Consider the following 14982-nt stretch of genomic DNA (forward strand, 5'->3'; position numbering starts at 1 on the left):
GTTCATGCCTTTCGAAAGTTGAACGTGATACGAAGTCATTACAATACGCGCAGTAAATATATGTCATTTCTTGTCATTGCACTCCATGCGTTCTTTAAAGGAGATGCGAAAATGATAACCCATCACCATCAAATTAGATATTTCGACAAAATTTGCAGGAAAAAAATACAATTGCTATTCTTGGCCAACGCAAGTGTTGGCTAAATTGAAATGCATTTCCTATTGACAGTTCAAACTACAATAAGACTATCTTTAGTGCGTCAATTAAAGATGTCAAAACAGCGAGACTTATTTAATTCTCACCTTAAAGCTAAATTAAATGTACATTAATTAAAAACCCTTAAAGGATGTTAAAAGATTTGCGTTATTAAACTTCAACTTATGTTCAATTAAAGATTCATGAAAGGTAACTGTTAGCTTTTGGATATTTCGGTTTTACAATAAAGCTAAGTAAAGCCTAAAGCTTCAGTCAACCGTTAAACGAACCGAAATAAGAGCATTTGTCCTGTGTTTCCATAAGATTTCTTGTATACAGGCACTGATTTGCTGCAAGTTTCTGTTGGTCCTCAGCGACCCATTAAAAAAAGTGTATGTACGGTATTTGTTTCGCTTGCAGCTGTACGAGTGCTCTATGCTCAGTCTAATGCATTCAGTCATCAATAATCTATACTGCTTACCTGAGCTGAACGCCACTAAGGTAATTAAAATCACAGAGAGAAATAAAATGCAGTGACCCATAGCTGTGCGATTGAGAGTTGAAAACAAATTTCCCTTCTAGAAAGCGCTTCCTTGTATCTTGTCTGTCGAAAGAGAGCGAATGCAACAGGCTTGTGAACGTCGCAGTTTTACCCGCAACTGAACTTGTTACGTCAAGACTCCATGACCGGCCTTGCACCGGAATTTGCAGCCAGCTAATTTGCATATTGTTTTTCCGCTAAAAGCTCATGAAACCGTGGTAAACGTGCACAGGCCTGTTGCATTCGATCTCTTACGACAGACAAGATACAGGAAGCGCTTTCTCAAAGGGAAATTTTGTTTCAACTCTGAGTCGAATAACTATGGGTCTTCACATTTTCTTTTTCTCTGTGATTTTCATTACTCTGGTGGCGTTCAGCTCAGGTAAGCAGAAATACATTAGTGATGACTGAATGCATGGTATTGAGCACAAAGCACTCCTACGGCCGCGAGCGAAGCAAATACCGTACTTGCACTTTTTCAGTAGATCGCTGAGGGCCAACAGAAACTTGCAGGGAAGTTACGCGAAGTTACGCATTAAAATTGTTGACCCTTTTGAGCATTTGGCAACTGTATCGGCTTTTGCATGACCATTACAGATTGATTCTGTCAATGATATCCTAAAAAAACTATGATCTCAGCAAACATAATCATATCATAAAAGCTATGATCTCAACAAACACAAATTTGGGATGACTGAGCCTGATGATAGATTATGATTGCAATTACTCGAATTATTTTTTCGCATCACGCGTTCGTTTCGCAGGAAACATTTGCTAACAAATTGTGTCGTGGTATCCTTGCAGCGAAAAGTGAAATGAAATTAGATATGAGGTGAGACTATCTTAACGTCACTGTCCGTACAACAGATAATTTGGAGCGGGCTGGATGAGGACAAAGTCAAAACCCTCAGCTCGCGATTGTTTCTGCGTCTTTGAATTGAATAAATGTTTTTCGATCCCTTTTGTTTTGCCACGCACTGTTACAACCGTTCCCTTTGAGCAAAATCAGCTTGGCGGAAATGAAGATTTGATTAAGTCAAATTATCGTCAGTAAACTGAAACTTCTTTCTTTTATTTAACTATAAGTATAAATTTTTTTCATCTGATGAAGAATGAAATGCCACGATAAAGATTCAATTTATCAGTGATTCGCTATACGGACGAAAAAAATATTATTTTGCGTATCGCAGATTGATTATCGATCGATCCTTGGTAAAAGCGATAAATTATTTGGAGCATTTCTTGAAAATATTTCCCTTCGACTTAAGCCATTAATTTTGCTCCAGCAAGCAGCTAATTTCATTTCTTCTGTATCAAGAAGACACTTGGAAGAGTCAACTCTAAAATCCTAATCCTTTTGATATGAGAATAAATGGCCTTCTGACGTCATTTTAGCCTGATAGGAAACTCGGTTGGTGATCGCAAAGCTATTGACCTATGACAAAAGATAGAATATAAAATGCCAAACACAGGGGCTCTTTCACCCTGACTTGAAATCACCTCACAGCCCCTGGGTCTCTGAGGATGACTGAAAACATACGAGTAATTAAAAAACATCAGATGACCACGAGAAAGATTTAAGACAAAAACTAGCCAACGGCTTTACGTCTTTAATAAAAACAACAGTTAACTCCAAAATGCACCACAACAGCAAGTGCACATGACGCATACTGTTCGTTGTCCTGTTCCTATTATTGCTATAATTGGGCTGATGAGAAACTGTACAATCGCGTTAGAGAATTTTGACTTAGCGAAAGATGTTCTTTCGTCTTGTCACGAGCGTAGTACAAAAAAAATTCTAAGTCCCCTTGGGGAATAGAACCTTAGATCTTCGGACAAAAAACAATTTTGACATAGTTTTGATTGTAATGATGAGTATAGTGATAACAAGAATGATAATGTTGAAAGTAATGACAAGCTAAGATTTATTCCATATTTAAATCTAACGCTTAAAATCGGTCAGCGCGTACCGAACAATTCTGGTAAAAAATCGGATAAAAACGGAGGTACGGATAATATATGATAAGAATGATATTAAAAGTTCTGATATTGAGATAAACAAGTGAAAAAAACTATATTACCCTTTATTTGATAGGTGCTGACCGTGAGTTTACAGCAAAAATTCACCAGAGATACTTGCTGGCGTGCTCTGAATCTAGCGATCCAGGAAATTTGAAAGATATCGATTGGTACCACTGCTCTCCGGGTCTTGAAAAAGATGGTTGCGACAAAGGGGGGAAACAGTTCCTGATAGCGCAAGTTAGAAATATGAGAGAGACAATTATCTATAACCCAAATTTTGACGTTTACACCAACGGAACCCTAGTTATCAAAAAGGTACTACCTATGGATGATGGAGTAATGTTTATCTGTTCTGCCAGGGTGAGATTTCTAAGGAAAGAAAGTTTCACCACGATCCTCAATATTGCCAAAGGTGATGTTTATATGTGTTATATAAAGATGGTAATAGTAATTAATAATAATGTATTCATATTAATAACAATGGGAATTTAGCGGTAGGCAATCCACGTGGTGGCTTTTGCTGTTCACGGTTTCCAGGTCGAAATAAAATTTGAAATGTTGTTTTACTGGGGGGAAGGATAATTGAAGAACCTTGTGGAAAAATAAATAGCAAGGACGAGAAGCAACAGAAACCCACTAGTAACGCCAGGGGACCGTTTATTGAGGATTCCGATAGCTTATCATGCCCTTAAGATGTTCTGTTTTCATTTACGTTGGGAGTTTCAACAGTTTTGAAACAAGTTTACAATAAGACTGTCTGCGAAAGAACAAATTGGACTGTTAAGTGTACCAGAATATGCTTCTCTCTTCTTTATATTTTGATGTTAAAATATGGCTTTCGGGCCTTAAACTTTGCCAGACCTTTTTGAAAGGGGCGCCAGGTCCGGGAAGTAAATACGGGCCACAGCGATGGGAGGCGAGCGTTCTCACAACTGCGAATGAACCATCCCTGCTCCTCGCTTTCATATATTAAATTGTATCACTTCGGACACTGTTTTTTGCATCTTTGCTTTTCTCTTTTTAGCTAAAAGAAATGCAAACTTTGATTTTTTTTAGAACCACCAAAATTAATACCAACTAGTCCTCGATTGATTAATATCATTGAAGGAATGGATCTTTATATGGATGCGCTAGTGAAGGGCTATCCTTACCCCTCGGTAACTTGGAGCCATGACGGGCTCCTCTTACAGAATACATGGAATAACGATTCAGAAACAAGTCTTATAATTCGCAGTGTCACTGTATATGAAAGCGGACAATACACCTGTTACGCCAAGAATTCATTGGGAGATAATATCTTCACCGTATACGTAGACGTTTATGTTCAAGGTATTGATTTCATTCATCGTTAGGCAAGCTTCATTAGAGTAGAGTAGCCTGTCAGGAAAGAGAAAAGTTTGCTATTTTTGGTCTATTATTTTTTTAAAGTATACCAGTGATTCACTTCGCCACTCTGTTTCTACCCTTAGATTTCCAAACTCCACAATCTTCACTAACATCAGGTAAGTACTGTTTGCTCTATTTCAATTTTCGCAATGTCAGTTTTGGAGCAAACTTTTAAACCGTGTCCAAACTTATCTAAGATTGCATTGATTTTTATCAATCCTTTTTTCACGACCGAAATCTTTATTAATGGTATTTGTTTAACATCAACTCAACTCTAGTATATCTCAAAGCCGCACTCGTGAAATTTCACATGCATTGATAGAATGTGATCTGCAACCTGCTTACTTTAAGTATTGTCTTCTTTCCTTTCATATCCAAATTCCTCCACTTTTTTCCTCACTCTGCTCCATTTCAATAACCTTCCTCATCCCTATTCCTACTTATATCCTCTCCCTCTTATAGAAAAGCAAATTACAGTCGAACCCGCGCTAAGCGGTCACAAACGGGGAAAGGCAGTGTGACGGTTAAACGGTTAGAAAAATACCATTTTATGCCACGATTGACCGCTTAATGCATAGAAAATCCTTCATAAAGTTTTATTAGGATAGTTCCATTTTAAGAGACCGTTCGACAAGATCAGCATTAATGTTGTATCGTCTTACGAAGAAGTCCTGGTGTGCTTTAGTTTGTTCTTCTGTCATAAGAGTGTCTTTGTAAATGAGAAGAGTGTGACAATCTGAGTTTGGGCCTTCCCCATTCAAAACCATGAAAAGTTGTAGGAATTGCAGAAAATTAGACAATTCTTTTTCCCATTACACCAGAAAGAAGAAGTATTTATGGCAGAATCCCCCAATATTCCATTCCAGTGGCAGCTGACAATTTTTCACTTTCCTCCTTCTGTCGGGTTGCTTTTGTCTTGAATCTTGCTGAAGGTGCCCCATGGATTAATTTACTTTCTAATCCTCTTCCAATTTGGACTGGGTATGTGTTTTCTCTAACAATAGTGAATTTTTTTTGTTAATGATATTTCTGATCATTTTCCGATTTTTGCTGTTATATTGGGCTATAAGCATGCTTTTGGTGATCGCAACAGGTATATTACCTTTTGCCTCAAAAATCAACAAAATACGCCAAGATTTAAGCCTGATCGTGAGCTAGGAAATGTAAACTGAACGGAGTTTCCCGGTTACAATGATCCGTACTTAGCCTATAGAAGTTTTCTTGAGAAGCACATTGCTATTTATAACCAATGCTTTCCTCTAGAAATGGTTATGGCCAAAGGCTACACAACATCCAAACTCTGGCTTTCTAAAGCACTTTTAAAATCAATTCGGGGAAAGAAAGTACTATATAAGCGTTTTTTTGATAACCCCATCCCCCCAAAGAGAGTATCGTTATAAGTGCTGTAAGAATAAACTCAGTCACTCTTTACGAACAGCTAAACGTCAATATTACGCTAAGAGGATGGAAGAGGCAAAACTAATGTAAATGCACTCGGAGACTGCTCAATGAGGACCTGAAGAAAAACACTTCGAAACTGACATTGCCGTCGTTATTTAAGTTGGACAACAAAGACTTATTAGATCCTAGACAAATTGCAGAGCAGTTTTGTATCTATTTCACAAATATTGGTGCCAGTCTAGCTAGGAATATTCCCGTATCTCTTAAATCGCACCGTCACTTTCACTCCGTGGATTTTAATGATTCTCTATACTTTGATGAAATTTCTGAGCATGAAGTAGTCAATATCTGTGGCACTTTGCGCTCTGAGAAAGCTACAGGTATCGATAATATTTCCACAAGCCTTATCAAAGAACCTATTACCTCTATTTGCAGTACTTTGATTCATGTCTTTAATTTAAATCGCTAAGTTCTGGAGTTTTCCCAGCAGAGCTAAGGATTGTTTGTGACGCGTCCCGTGATAAGTCATTAATTTCAAATTACAGACCCATTTCTATTCTACCCTCTTTCTCTATAATTTTTAGATGCCGAGCCAATAAGCTTTAGATAGATATAATTACACCAAATTTCATGGTTTTTAAACCAGGAAAGAAAAGGGAAATCTTAAAGTTATACTAGAGATTAACCAATGTACTATTGACCAAGTTTAAGAGTCTATGTTTTTAGGTGTTATTCTTGACGGAAATTTGTCATGGAAACCGAAAATTGCTAACATCGCTATGAAAGTTTCAAATTCCATCAGTGCAATCTGTAAATCTAGTCTCTGCCTACCTACTTGAACTTTATGTACCCTGTACTGTAGTCTTGTTTATCCCCTCTTACTTTATTGCATTACGGTATGGGGCTCCAATTATCCATCCACCTTGAAACATATTGTCCTACTCCAGAAAAAGGTGGTACGAATTATATCAAGAAGCACTTTTAACGCTCATACTGAACCTATATTTAAGCAGTTGAAAATTCTAAATCTTTGCAAAACACTCCTCCAATAATTAAATCTGCGTCTTTTTCGAGAGAAATAAAAAATCCTATTATGCTCCTTTTCTAATCAAATAGTTTTTTATATATATGGTTGTTCCATTTATCTTGATAAGACTGAAGACGGTTAAGACTTGCGTAACAGTAGAGGAAATGGATATTGAAGACGCTGTCTCCAGTGTAAGGGAAAAAGTGTCTTCTGTTGTTTGTTGAATTGGATATTCTCAGTCTACGTGAAAGTTTCTTTTTTATGCGTTGCATGGCGCTTTGAAAACTTCTTTGTCATATTCATATGTAGGTGACACTCTGAATGTCGATGGGTATTTCCACTTTTTTTGTTCAACTCCCTATAAGACATCTGTCTATAAATCGAGCTCTAAGCTCTTTACGCTTTATCCCGTCAGTGGTTTTGTTGTTTTGTTGTTTTTTGTTTGTTTGTTTGTTTGTTTTTACATGCACTCAAAGGAAGGGAAGAAAATTTTATCGTTTTTTATTTTATTATTTTACTCTATTAGAGACCCATAGTCCCTCAGCTTCACCTCCCCCAAGTAAGTGTACCTCTGTTCCTTTTCTTTTCTTTAAATGAATTGCTCCTCTTTTTTTAGTCTATTAGTCTAGCATGTTACAGCAACAACCTAAATATTCCTCTTGAGTCCGCAATCACCTCACCCTCCCCCAGGTATAAACACCATTGTCACTTAGAGGATCACTGCTTAAGCTTTCAAAAGGTTCTTTTTGTTGGTGATCTTGGTTTTTTGTTAGCTAAGATGCAATAAGACACCTTTTCGAAAGGTACATGGCCAGAAAGAGTGGTGTTATTGTTTTCTTTGTTTATATGTTAGCTTATTTTATCTTTTTTCTTCTGCTGTTTGTTGAATTGGATATTCTCAGTCTGCATAAAATTTCATTTTTGCGTTCCATGGTGCTTTGACAACTTCTTTGTCATATTCATATGTAGGTGACGCTCTGAATGACGATGGGTGTTTCCACTTTTTTCTGTTTTAACTCCCTATGGACATCTGTCTAGATATCGAGCATTAAGCTCCTTAAGCTTTATCTCGTCAAGGGTTTTGTGAGTTTATTTGCTTTTGTTTGTTTGTTTGTTTGTTTTTACAGTCACTCAGTGGGAGGAAAGACAATTTAATTTTTGTTTATATTATTATTTTTACTTTTTTTAGAGACCCAAAGTCCCTCAACTTCACCTCCCCCAAGTAAGTATACCTCTGTTCCTTTTCTCTTCTTTAAATTAATTGCTCGTCTTTTTTTTGGTCTATTAGTCTAACTTGTAACAGCAACAACCTAAATATTCCAGGCCTCTTGGGCCCACGATCTCCTCACCCCTTAGGCATGAACACCGTTGTCACTTAGCGAGGATCACTGCTAAAGCTTTCAAAAGGTTCATTATTGGTGATCTTGCTTTTTTGTGGTCAGAAAGAGTGGTGTAATTGTTTTCTTTGTTTGCATGTTATCTTTATTATTTTGAAGAAAGGAAAAAAAAGGCGAAAACTTGGTCGAAATCTTTACGAATTTAACCAGTATTACTGATTTCAGATGTTTCAACTGCTTTGGCTTTCTATTCAACTGTTCATTTTTCAACAATAATACTCTTTTTTCCCCATGATGCCATTTTGCGTAAAAATTGAGGTTAATTCATTCTTACAACATGGAAAATAGTGCCATAGCGATTTATGTAACAAATACTTCAATCAATAACAACTTTCAGGATCGTCTGGAGAAGAAATCGTGAATTTCTGAAATGAGCTGAATTTTTCGATTGGTGTCCAACTATGCGATAAAAAAATGTTCCCCGTTGAAATCTTGAACGAGTAAAACACACATGTTCCTTCCCCATTCACACAAAACATTAAGCCACAATAAAATGTCAGCCATTCAATATGCACTGTGATTGGTGGTTTCTGTGATCCACAGCGTTACATAGTGCATGTACTTTGTATAATAGTTCATGACTGAGAAGAAAAAATAACTGTTCATTCTCAGAAATGGAAGATGGGGAAGTCTTTCACTGGTTAACCGGTCTACTTGCTGCACTTCTCTTAACTGCTGTTACAATCATTATCTATTTGGTTGTGAAAATCAGGAAGCCTGATCTGCGCATGTCAGATCACACCCGTGGATTCGAAAGTTCAACTGTTCACCCAAATTTTACCGTTGACGTTGGAAGTGGTGATGACAATCCACTAGTACGTCAACTCACCATATTAGGGCAATGGAACGCGCAAAAAATACCACGGTATTTGTAGCTGCTGTCGGGCTAGGTATTACTGTATATAAAATAAATCTCGTGCTTTGTGGCTGTATCGCGTTGTTGTGTTGCGAATCGAACGTCTTCGAAGTCGTCACTTTTCTTCGAATTTCACTGCGTTAAGCTCCAACTATTCTCAGGCGTACAGAGAGGACAATCAGTAAGCATGGCTTTGTATTCCTTTAGTTTCATTTCGTTTAGATTGTACCATGATTATTATTAGTTTTATCCTGCGTTCGTGTATGCAACTATTGTTCGCGGCCTTAGTTATGCTGTGTCGCTTAAATAAGCCTTCTGTTTGTTGTTTAGTTTAAAGTTAACGAAGACGAGTGGAATAAATCATAAAGGATCGTACGTCCGTTGATTAATGTTTTGATATCAGTTCAACGACCGTCCAACCTTTGCCATGCCTAGAGTTTAGTTACAGTATTACACTGTGGAACAGGGCAACAATACGAACAGAAACGGTCCGCTCGATCTTTAATTTCGTTTTCAGTTTTTTGGGCACAATTTCCTCAGAAACAAGCTTAGAAGCCCACATGGATTTTTTGTCATCGGGAACACATAAATGGTTTCTTTGGTGTTGTTTTATTCTTTCGCGGGTTCCTTGTGCGATCAGTACGATGCTCAGATAAGACCATATGAAATGTAGAAACCTAGTGGCCAAAAGACATCCTTTCTTCGATGGTTCAACAAATAATGCAAGCCGATATTTTGCTCATTGCTCGTATTTTTCCTCGCTCCCACGGGCTCGGAAAAATAATATACTGACTCACAATGAGGCTGGGGATATCTGGACTTGTCCCAACTGAGGCTCTTACATAAATTAACAAAAAAGATGTCCAAACATTACGAATTATTCATAGTCATACTTTAATAAAGTTGTTTCTCTTTTGTTTGTGTATAATTTATATAATCTCAAATATGTAGGCAATAAAATCTTCATCACTATAATACATGTACAGAATATAACTGGCTATAGTACTACACTACATAAAAATCTATCATTTCAAATATCAGACTCAATTCTAGCAACTGAGAAACATGATTTAAATTAAATTAAATACATTTATATAGCGCCATTTTCCATTAATTGTCCATGGCGCTTTACAATACTCTAAAAACCGTAAAAATTGAAATCCTAAGAATTAAATACATTATATGATACAGTACAATAAGGTTACGAATAAAAAGTAAAAACTACAAGTGAAAATTACAAATCAAATGCACACTTAAAAAGATAAGACTCAAGATTAGCCTTAAAAACTGCCTCTGATGATGATAGCCCGATCTGGAGTGGTAGTTTATTCCAGAGCCTTGGTGCCGCCACGGAAAAAGCCCTTTCACCATACGCTTTAAGATTCGCTCTAGGCTCATCCAGCAACCTGTTGTTTAAAGATCTTCGTGTGCGACGAGAGTCATTATACTTCAATAGGTCTTTAATGTAATCTGGGGCCAGTCCATTTAGAGCTTTGTAAGTTAGCAACAATATTTTAAAAATTATCCTATAATGAACTGGAAGCCATTGTAAGCTCCTTAGTATCGGTGTCCATATGTTCCTGCCTTAATAATGGATCTAAAACAATTTGAACTGATACAATGAAAAACATAAGTTCAACCTACCATCTAAAAAATCAGGATATTCTTAATCAATTGAAATTAGTAATTGTATCGATTATTTGCCAATCTTTTTGCATGTGTACTGGCTATCAAATATGATTATACACCGTAATAAAATACTAATACAAAATACTTATCTTATTCTGAATGTACTTTTAAAAATACCTAATCTAACTGGCTATAGCAATACCTAACACAAAAATCTATCAATTCAAATACCGTATTCTCAATTCTGGCAACTGAGAACCAGTTAACCAGCTCTAGGGCTGTAGTTCGCCTCTTTAATTTCTAAAAAATAAAGCAAAACAACAAACATGAGAAGGATATTCTTGTACTTAATACAAAGAATTTATTTCTCCTGTAATATATGTGTACACAGTGTAAGTGGAATTCTTGAGCATGATATTCTGTATAGTCTCTTTATTCTTATTTTTCATTAAATGGTCCATATAAACTATTGTTTATTGCTCATCAACATCTTAATTTTTTTCATTCAAGATTTTTTCTCACGACAGATTAATCTTTAATATAATACCATACAGTTGCCAAATTTACTTTACAATAATTTCCTTGGAAGCCTCCAGAGAGAGGACAGAAAATAGCATTAACAAGGCAATTTCAAGAGGACATAGTGCGATAATCATGTTTATATGCAAAGCTGTCCAATTCGAAAGGGGAAAAAAAGTTACATCCAATGGGAAATATCTCCCTCCTATTGATCACTGTAATATAGTGGTCCACTGGTAACACTGATCAATTGCCACACCCCACCACTGGTGAGCAGCGGGGCATATAAAAAGTAAAATGTTAAAAATAGTATCCAAATACATACCTCTCTTTGGCGACCACTCTTCCTAGTTTTTTGTTCGCGAGCCTCATAACGGTCACTGCTCTTTAATTTCTGAGTTTCAAGACGTGTTCTGAAATATCTCTGTAATGCAGCTGTTCAAAGACATAATTATTACTAACTAAAATACCATGAGAAGTTGATTGTTAAAAGATTCCAATCAGTTAGGTTTTTCTACTTACACGACAAGCTGGTGGAGCTACAACCGTCCTTTTTCTCTTTCTCCTGTTTTGGCGCCGACGGACGTTGGCACCACAATCACCACTATTTCCATTTACCAGACGGTTTTCAAGCCGCTTTAGAGCTTCCCTGTTTGCTTGATACCATACCTGGAAGGACTACCTTTTGATACCGTGCCTCGTTGTGATGTACATTGTACCGAAAGTACTCAGCCTAGCTAACGCTGACGAGTACGAAGGAATGCTCGAAGCAAGGGAAATTGTGGAGGGAAAATAATTACACGTTCGATCGACCCCTGTTAAATCTGCACTCGTTTAGGCAAACAGGCTTATACCCCAAGTCTCGAAAAGGTAAGTGAGTTATACCTATGTCTGAAATTCTAGCTGTATGTAGGTCAAGGATATTTTGCAACAAAGGAAGTTTAAGCTTCACTCCACGGTATCGAGGTGAATTCTATATCGAATGTTTGTTCGATTGCTTGTGTAGGAATTTGATTTCGTTTTATCACGATAAGTGATTGACGCTTTTATAAATTTGTGAAATTACTTTTCTTTTAGGTGGGATAAGAACAATTATTAAAGTAAGCTTGTGATAAAATAGCTTACGAGGAATGCAAAGAGGTAGGGGCAGGGGGGACGGGTTAGGAGGTAATGAACTGTTTTGAAATAACGTGTTGCTTTTCAACAGTGGAGGATATGTACATTTTGTTTTAGACTGGGATGGAAATAAATAACAAGTTGGGCTCAATATCACACGATCAAATAAATAAAAATACAACCAATACAGTAGAGCTTTTGTTCGCTGGGACGGGAGAGGAGTGGGCTTATAAGAGACCAAGCATTTTAGAGGCACATTTTTTGCAATGTTCGAAAATTCATAGACCGTCAGCCAGTCGGAAGGGGAAACATCTTTGTCATCTGGAGTTGTACTTTCTTCAGGTGAACAAAATTTAAGAAAATCTCCTTGAAACTCGTTTGGTAGTTTTATATCCTTTAGGAATCTTGTCAGTATGAATTTTCTCATATTTTGGAGTTCGAAGAATCTCTTGTTTTTGCACTGCCCCGTAAAACGGTATATGAACCACAAGTACTGGTTATCCTCATCGGTAATCGTCCAATGTCACTAGGAACCTCAACTGATTTTACCCTTTGCTCGATTTCGTTCAGTTGGCTGAGCGAAAAAAGTTTTGAGTCTGTCCATAGTTTGAACATTCCTTTGGCAGTTTCGTGAAAGAGATTGTGCATAGGATCAGCCGTGCAAAGTCTAATAACATCAAAGTAATCGAGTCTGAGTAAAATGCTATAATGGGTGATACCATTTTGTTGCCCCAGGGCTTTTGTTTTGCACTGATTAATTTTAATGGCCATTCGGCGATGTTCTTCACTTGTGCGAGGTTTCCATTAGCTTCTATTGAATCCAGAGTAATCTCTCTCTTCCCCAAAACCACCCAAAAACTTCTTCAAGCAACGTTAACAACCAAGTTGAGCTGAATGCCCCTTGAATCCACAGATCTTTCTCGTTGCAGGAACGTCAGAAGACACACACAAAATGACCGCACGAAACGTTAGGGCAAGTATACAAAGGCTAACTTTGATCTTGATCCCTTTCCACAAGGCTTTCAACTCATCCACAGCTGGCTCAAGAGATTCGTTTAAATCTTTGGTTTCCTTGCCCCAATAAAGGAACAACGTCTACAATAACGATGTTCTCCCATTTGAACCATTGAGACCTGGGCAGATTTAAAATTGCCAAGTAAAACACTCCGACGGAATAATCCTAACGGTGTTTCATCGACTGGAAAAAGTCAAAGTTCAATATAAACCCATAATTTCCTGGTTTATTCAAGGAAGGTGAATCATTGACGTTCTTGAATTCTTTCCATAGATTTCCATCATAAACATCAGCCAAGGTTCCCCACTCGTTTTGTCCACAATTCCCAATTAATGGGAAAGTCTTTTCTGAAGACCAACTTCTCCAGTTCATCTATGATGCTGTTGCTGCAGTAGTACTTAATAGCGTAGAAGCAAGGTTTTCCATTTTTAAGAGTAACCTTAGTCACGAGTGTGGCATTACAAGTTAGTTTTCTTTCTCTGTAGAAGTGAGTGTTGCTACCTTTTTTGCCACTTGTCAATTGTTTATCATCGAAGTATAGGTGTCGCATTTGTACAGTTTTTTTCTATAACCCTAATACTAAGCAAACCACAAACTTTTTGAAATCATCGCTATCAACATTTAGGAATTGCCTCAAAAGGTACAAGGATCTCGGAAAGCTCATCCGTAGTTTCTCAAAAACCTCATTGGAAATTTCTACGCAAGAACCCTTAGTCGCAAGAAAAGGAAATTGAGCAACTAAGCGAAACCATTATCGCTGAGTTGGCAAGTCGCCTGCCAGATTAACAGAAAATAAACGAACTAGAAAATTAATGAATTTACTTCTTGAAGTGCTGTTTGGCAGCCTTGAGCTTCCGAAAGGGGCTAGGCTTTTTTCGACATTATCTCAGGCAGCACACCATTCCAGATTTCTTCTTCGTCACCATCAGGAGCTCGAACTGTAACAGTTGCTCCAGTGTTCATCATCGGTACTGTTTAGATCCTCATATTCATTGTCGCTATTAGAGTATACTGCCTCGGATTCCGGTAAGTCCGCTGGCTATCACAGGACGAATGCTCTTATTTGAGTGCCTTTAAGCAAAACCTAATATAAAGAATCCCTAAAGAGTGTAAGCAGTGCAATGACAAGAAAGTATATGCTTTCTGCGCCCACTTTAGCGAAGTATTCACTTCAGTTTATGCCACACGGCCAATATATTCCGTTCGACAATATACAAGATATAAGTTTATGCACAAACTCCGCGTTCTTCCTTTCTCACCTGCTCAGGGTTTGATCAAGAATTATCAACTTCTGCACCGATTTCAAGACGCTCTTCCTGAACAAAATCTGTGGGTCTTGTAGGGAATTGGTGTAAAAGAAAAAATTAGTTGGCAGTGGTCTATCGCCTCAAGCAACGTTGAATAGCATTTACCTTCTAATGTGAAGATAAAGATGCATGGTAACTTACATATGTGTAACTCTTCCATATTCAAGGTAACTAGCCTTCATCGTATGATGAACTTGAAATTTCGTAAAAGAAATCACGGGAATTTGAAGTCACCCCGAAAGTATCTGTTAAGCTCATCTTATTACGTTTTCGCTCATGCCTTTCGAAAGTTGAACTTGATACAAAGTCATTACAATAAGTGCAGTAAATATATCCTTCTTTGTCATCGCACTCCATGCGTTCTTTAAAGGAGATGCGAAAATGATAACACTTCGCCACCAATTCAGATATTTCGACAAAATTTGCTGCTGCACATGGAAAAAAAAATTGCTATTCTTGACCAACGCAAGTTTTGGCTAATTTGTTATACATTTCCTATTGACAGTTCAAATTTCAATAACGCTATCTTTAGTGCGTCGATTAAAGATGTCAAAATAGCGAGACTCATTT

The 14982-nt window shown here is 37.3% G+C and overlaps 1 protein-coding gene across 2 annotated transcripts; it reads left to right on the plus strand.

Annotated features, from left to right (window-relative positions):
* Positions 1–960: 960 nt before the first annotated feature.
* Positions 961–9741, plus strand: LOC149043633 (peroxidasin homolog). 2 transcript variants are annotated; one of them, XM_089210476.1, is made up of 7 exons: positions 961–1119; positions 2833–3171; positions 3816–4088; positions 4229–4261; positions 7100–7132; positions 7763–7795; positions 8583–9741. In XM_089210476.1, the coding sequence occupies exons 1-7, from the start codon at positions 1059–1061 to the stop codon at positions 8843–8845; spliced, it is 1035 nt and encodes a 344-aa protein (XP_089066602.1). In that variant the 5' UTR covers positions 961–1058; the 3' UTR covers positions 8846–9741. The 2 variants fall into 2 exon arrangements, with proteins under 2 accessions (XP_089066602.1, XP_089066603.1); XM_089210477.1 differs by lacking the exon at positions 7100–7132.
* The last annotated feature ends 5241 nt before the right edge of the window (positions 9742–14982 follow it).

Source organism: Pocillopora damicornis, chromosome 6 (genome assembly GCF_964200805.1).
Source record: "Pocillopora damicornis chromosome 6, jaPocDami1.2, whole genome shotgun sequence".
NCBI lineage: Eukaryota > Metazoa > Cnidaria > Anthozoa > Scleractinia > Pocilloporidae > Pocillopora > Pocillopora damicornis.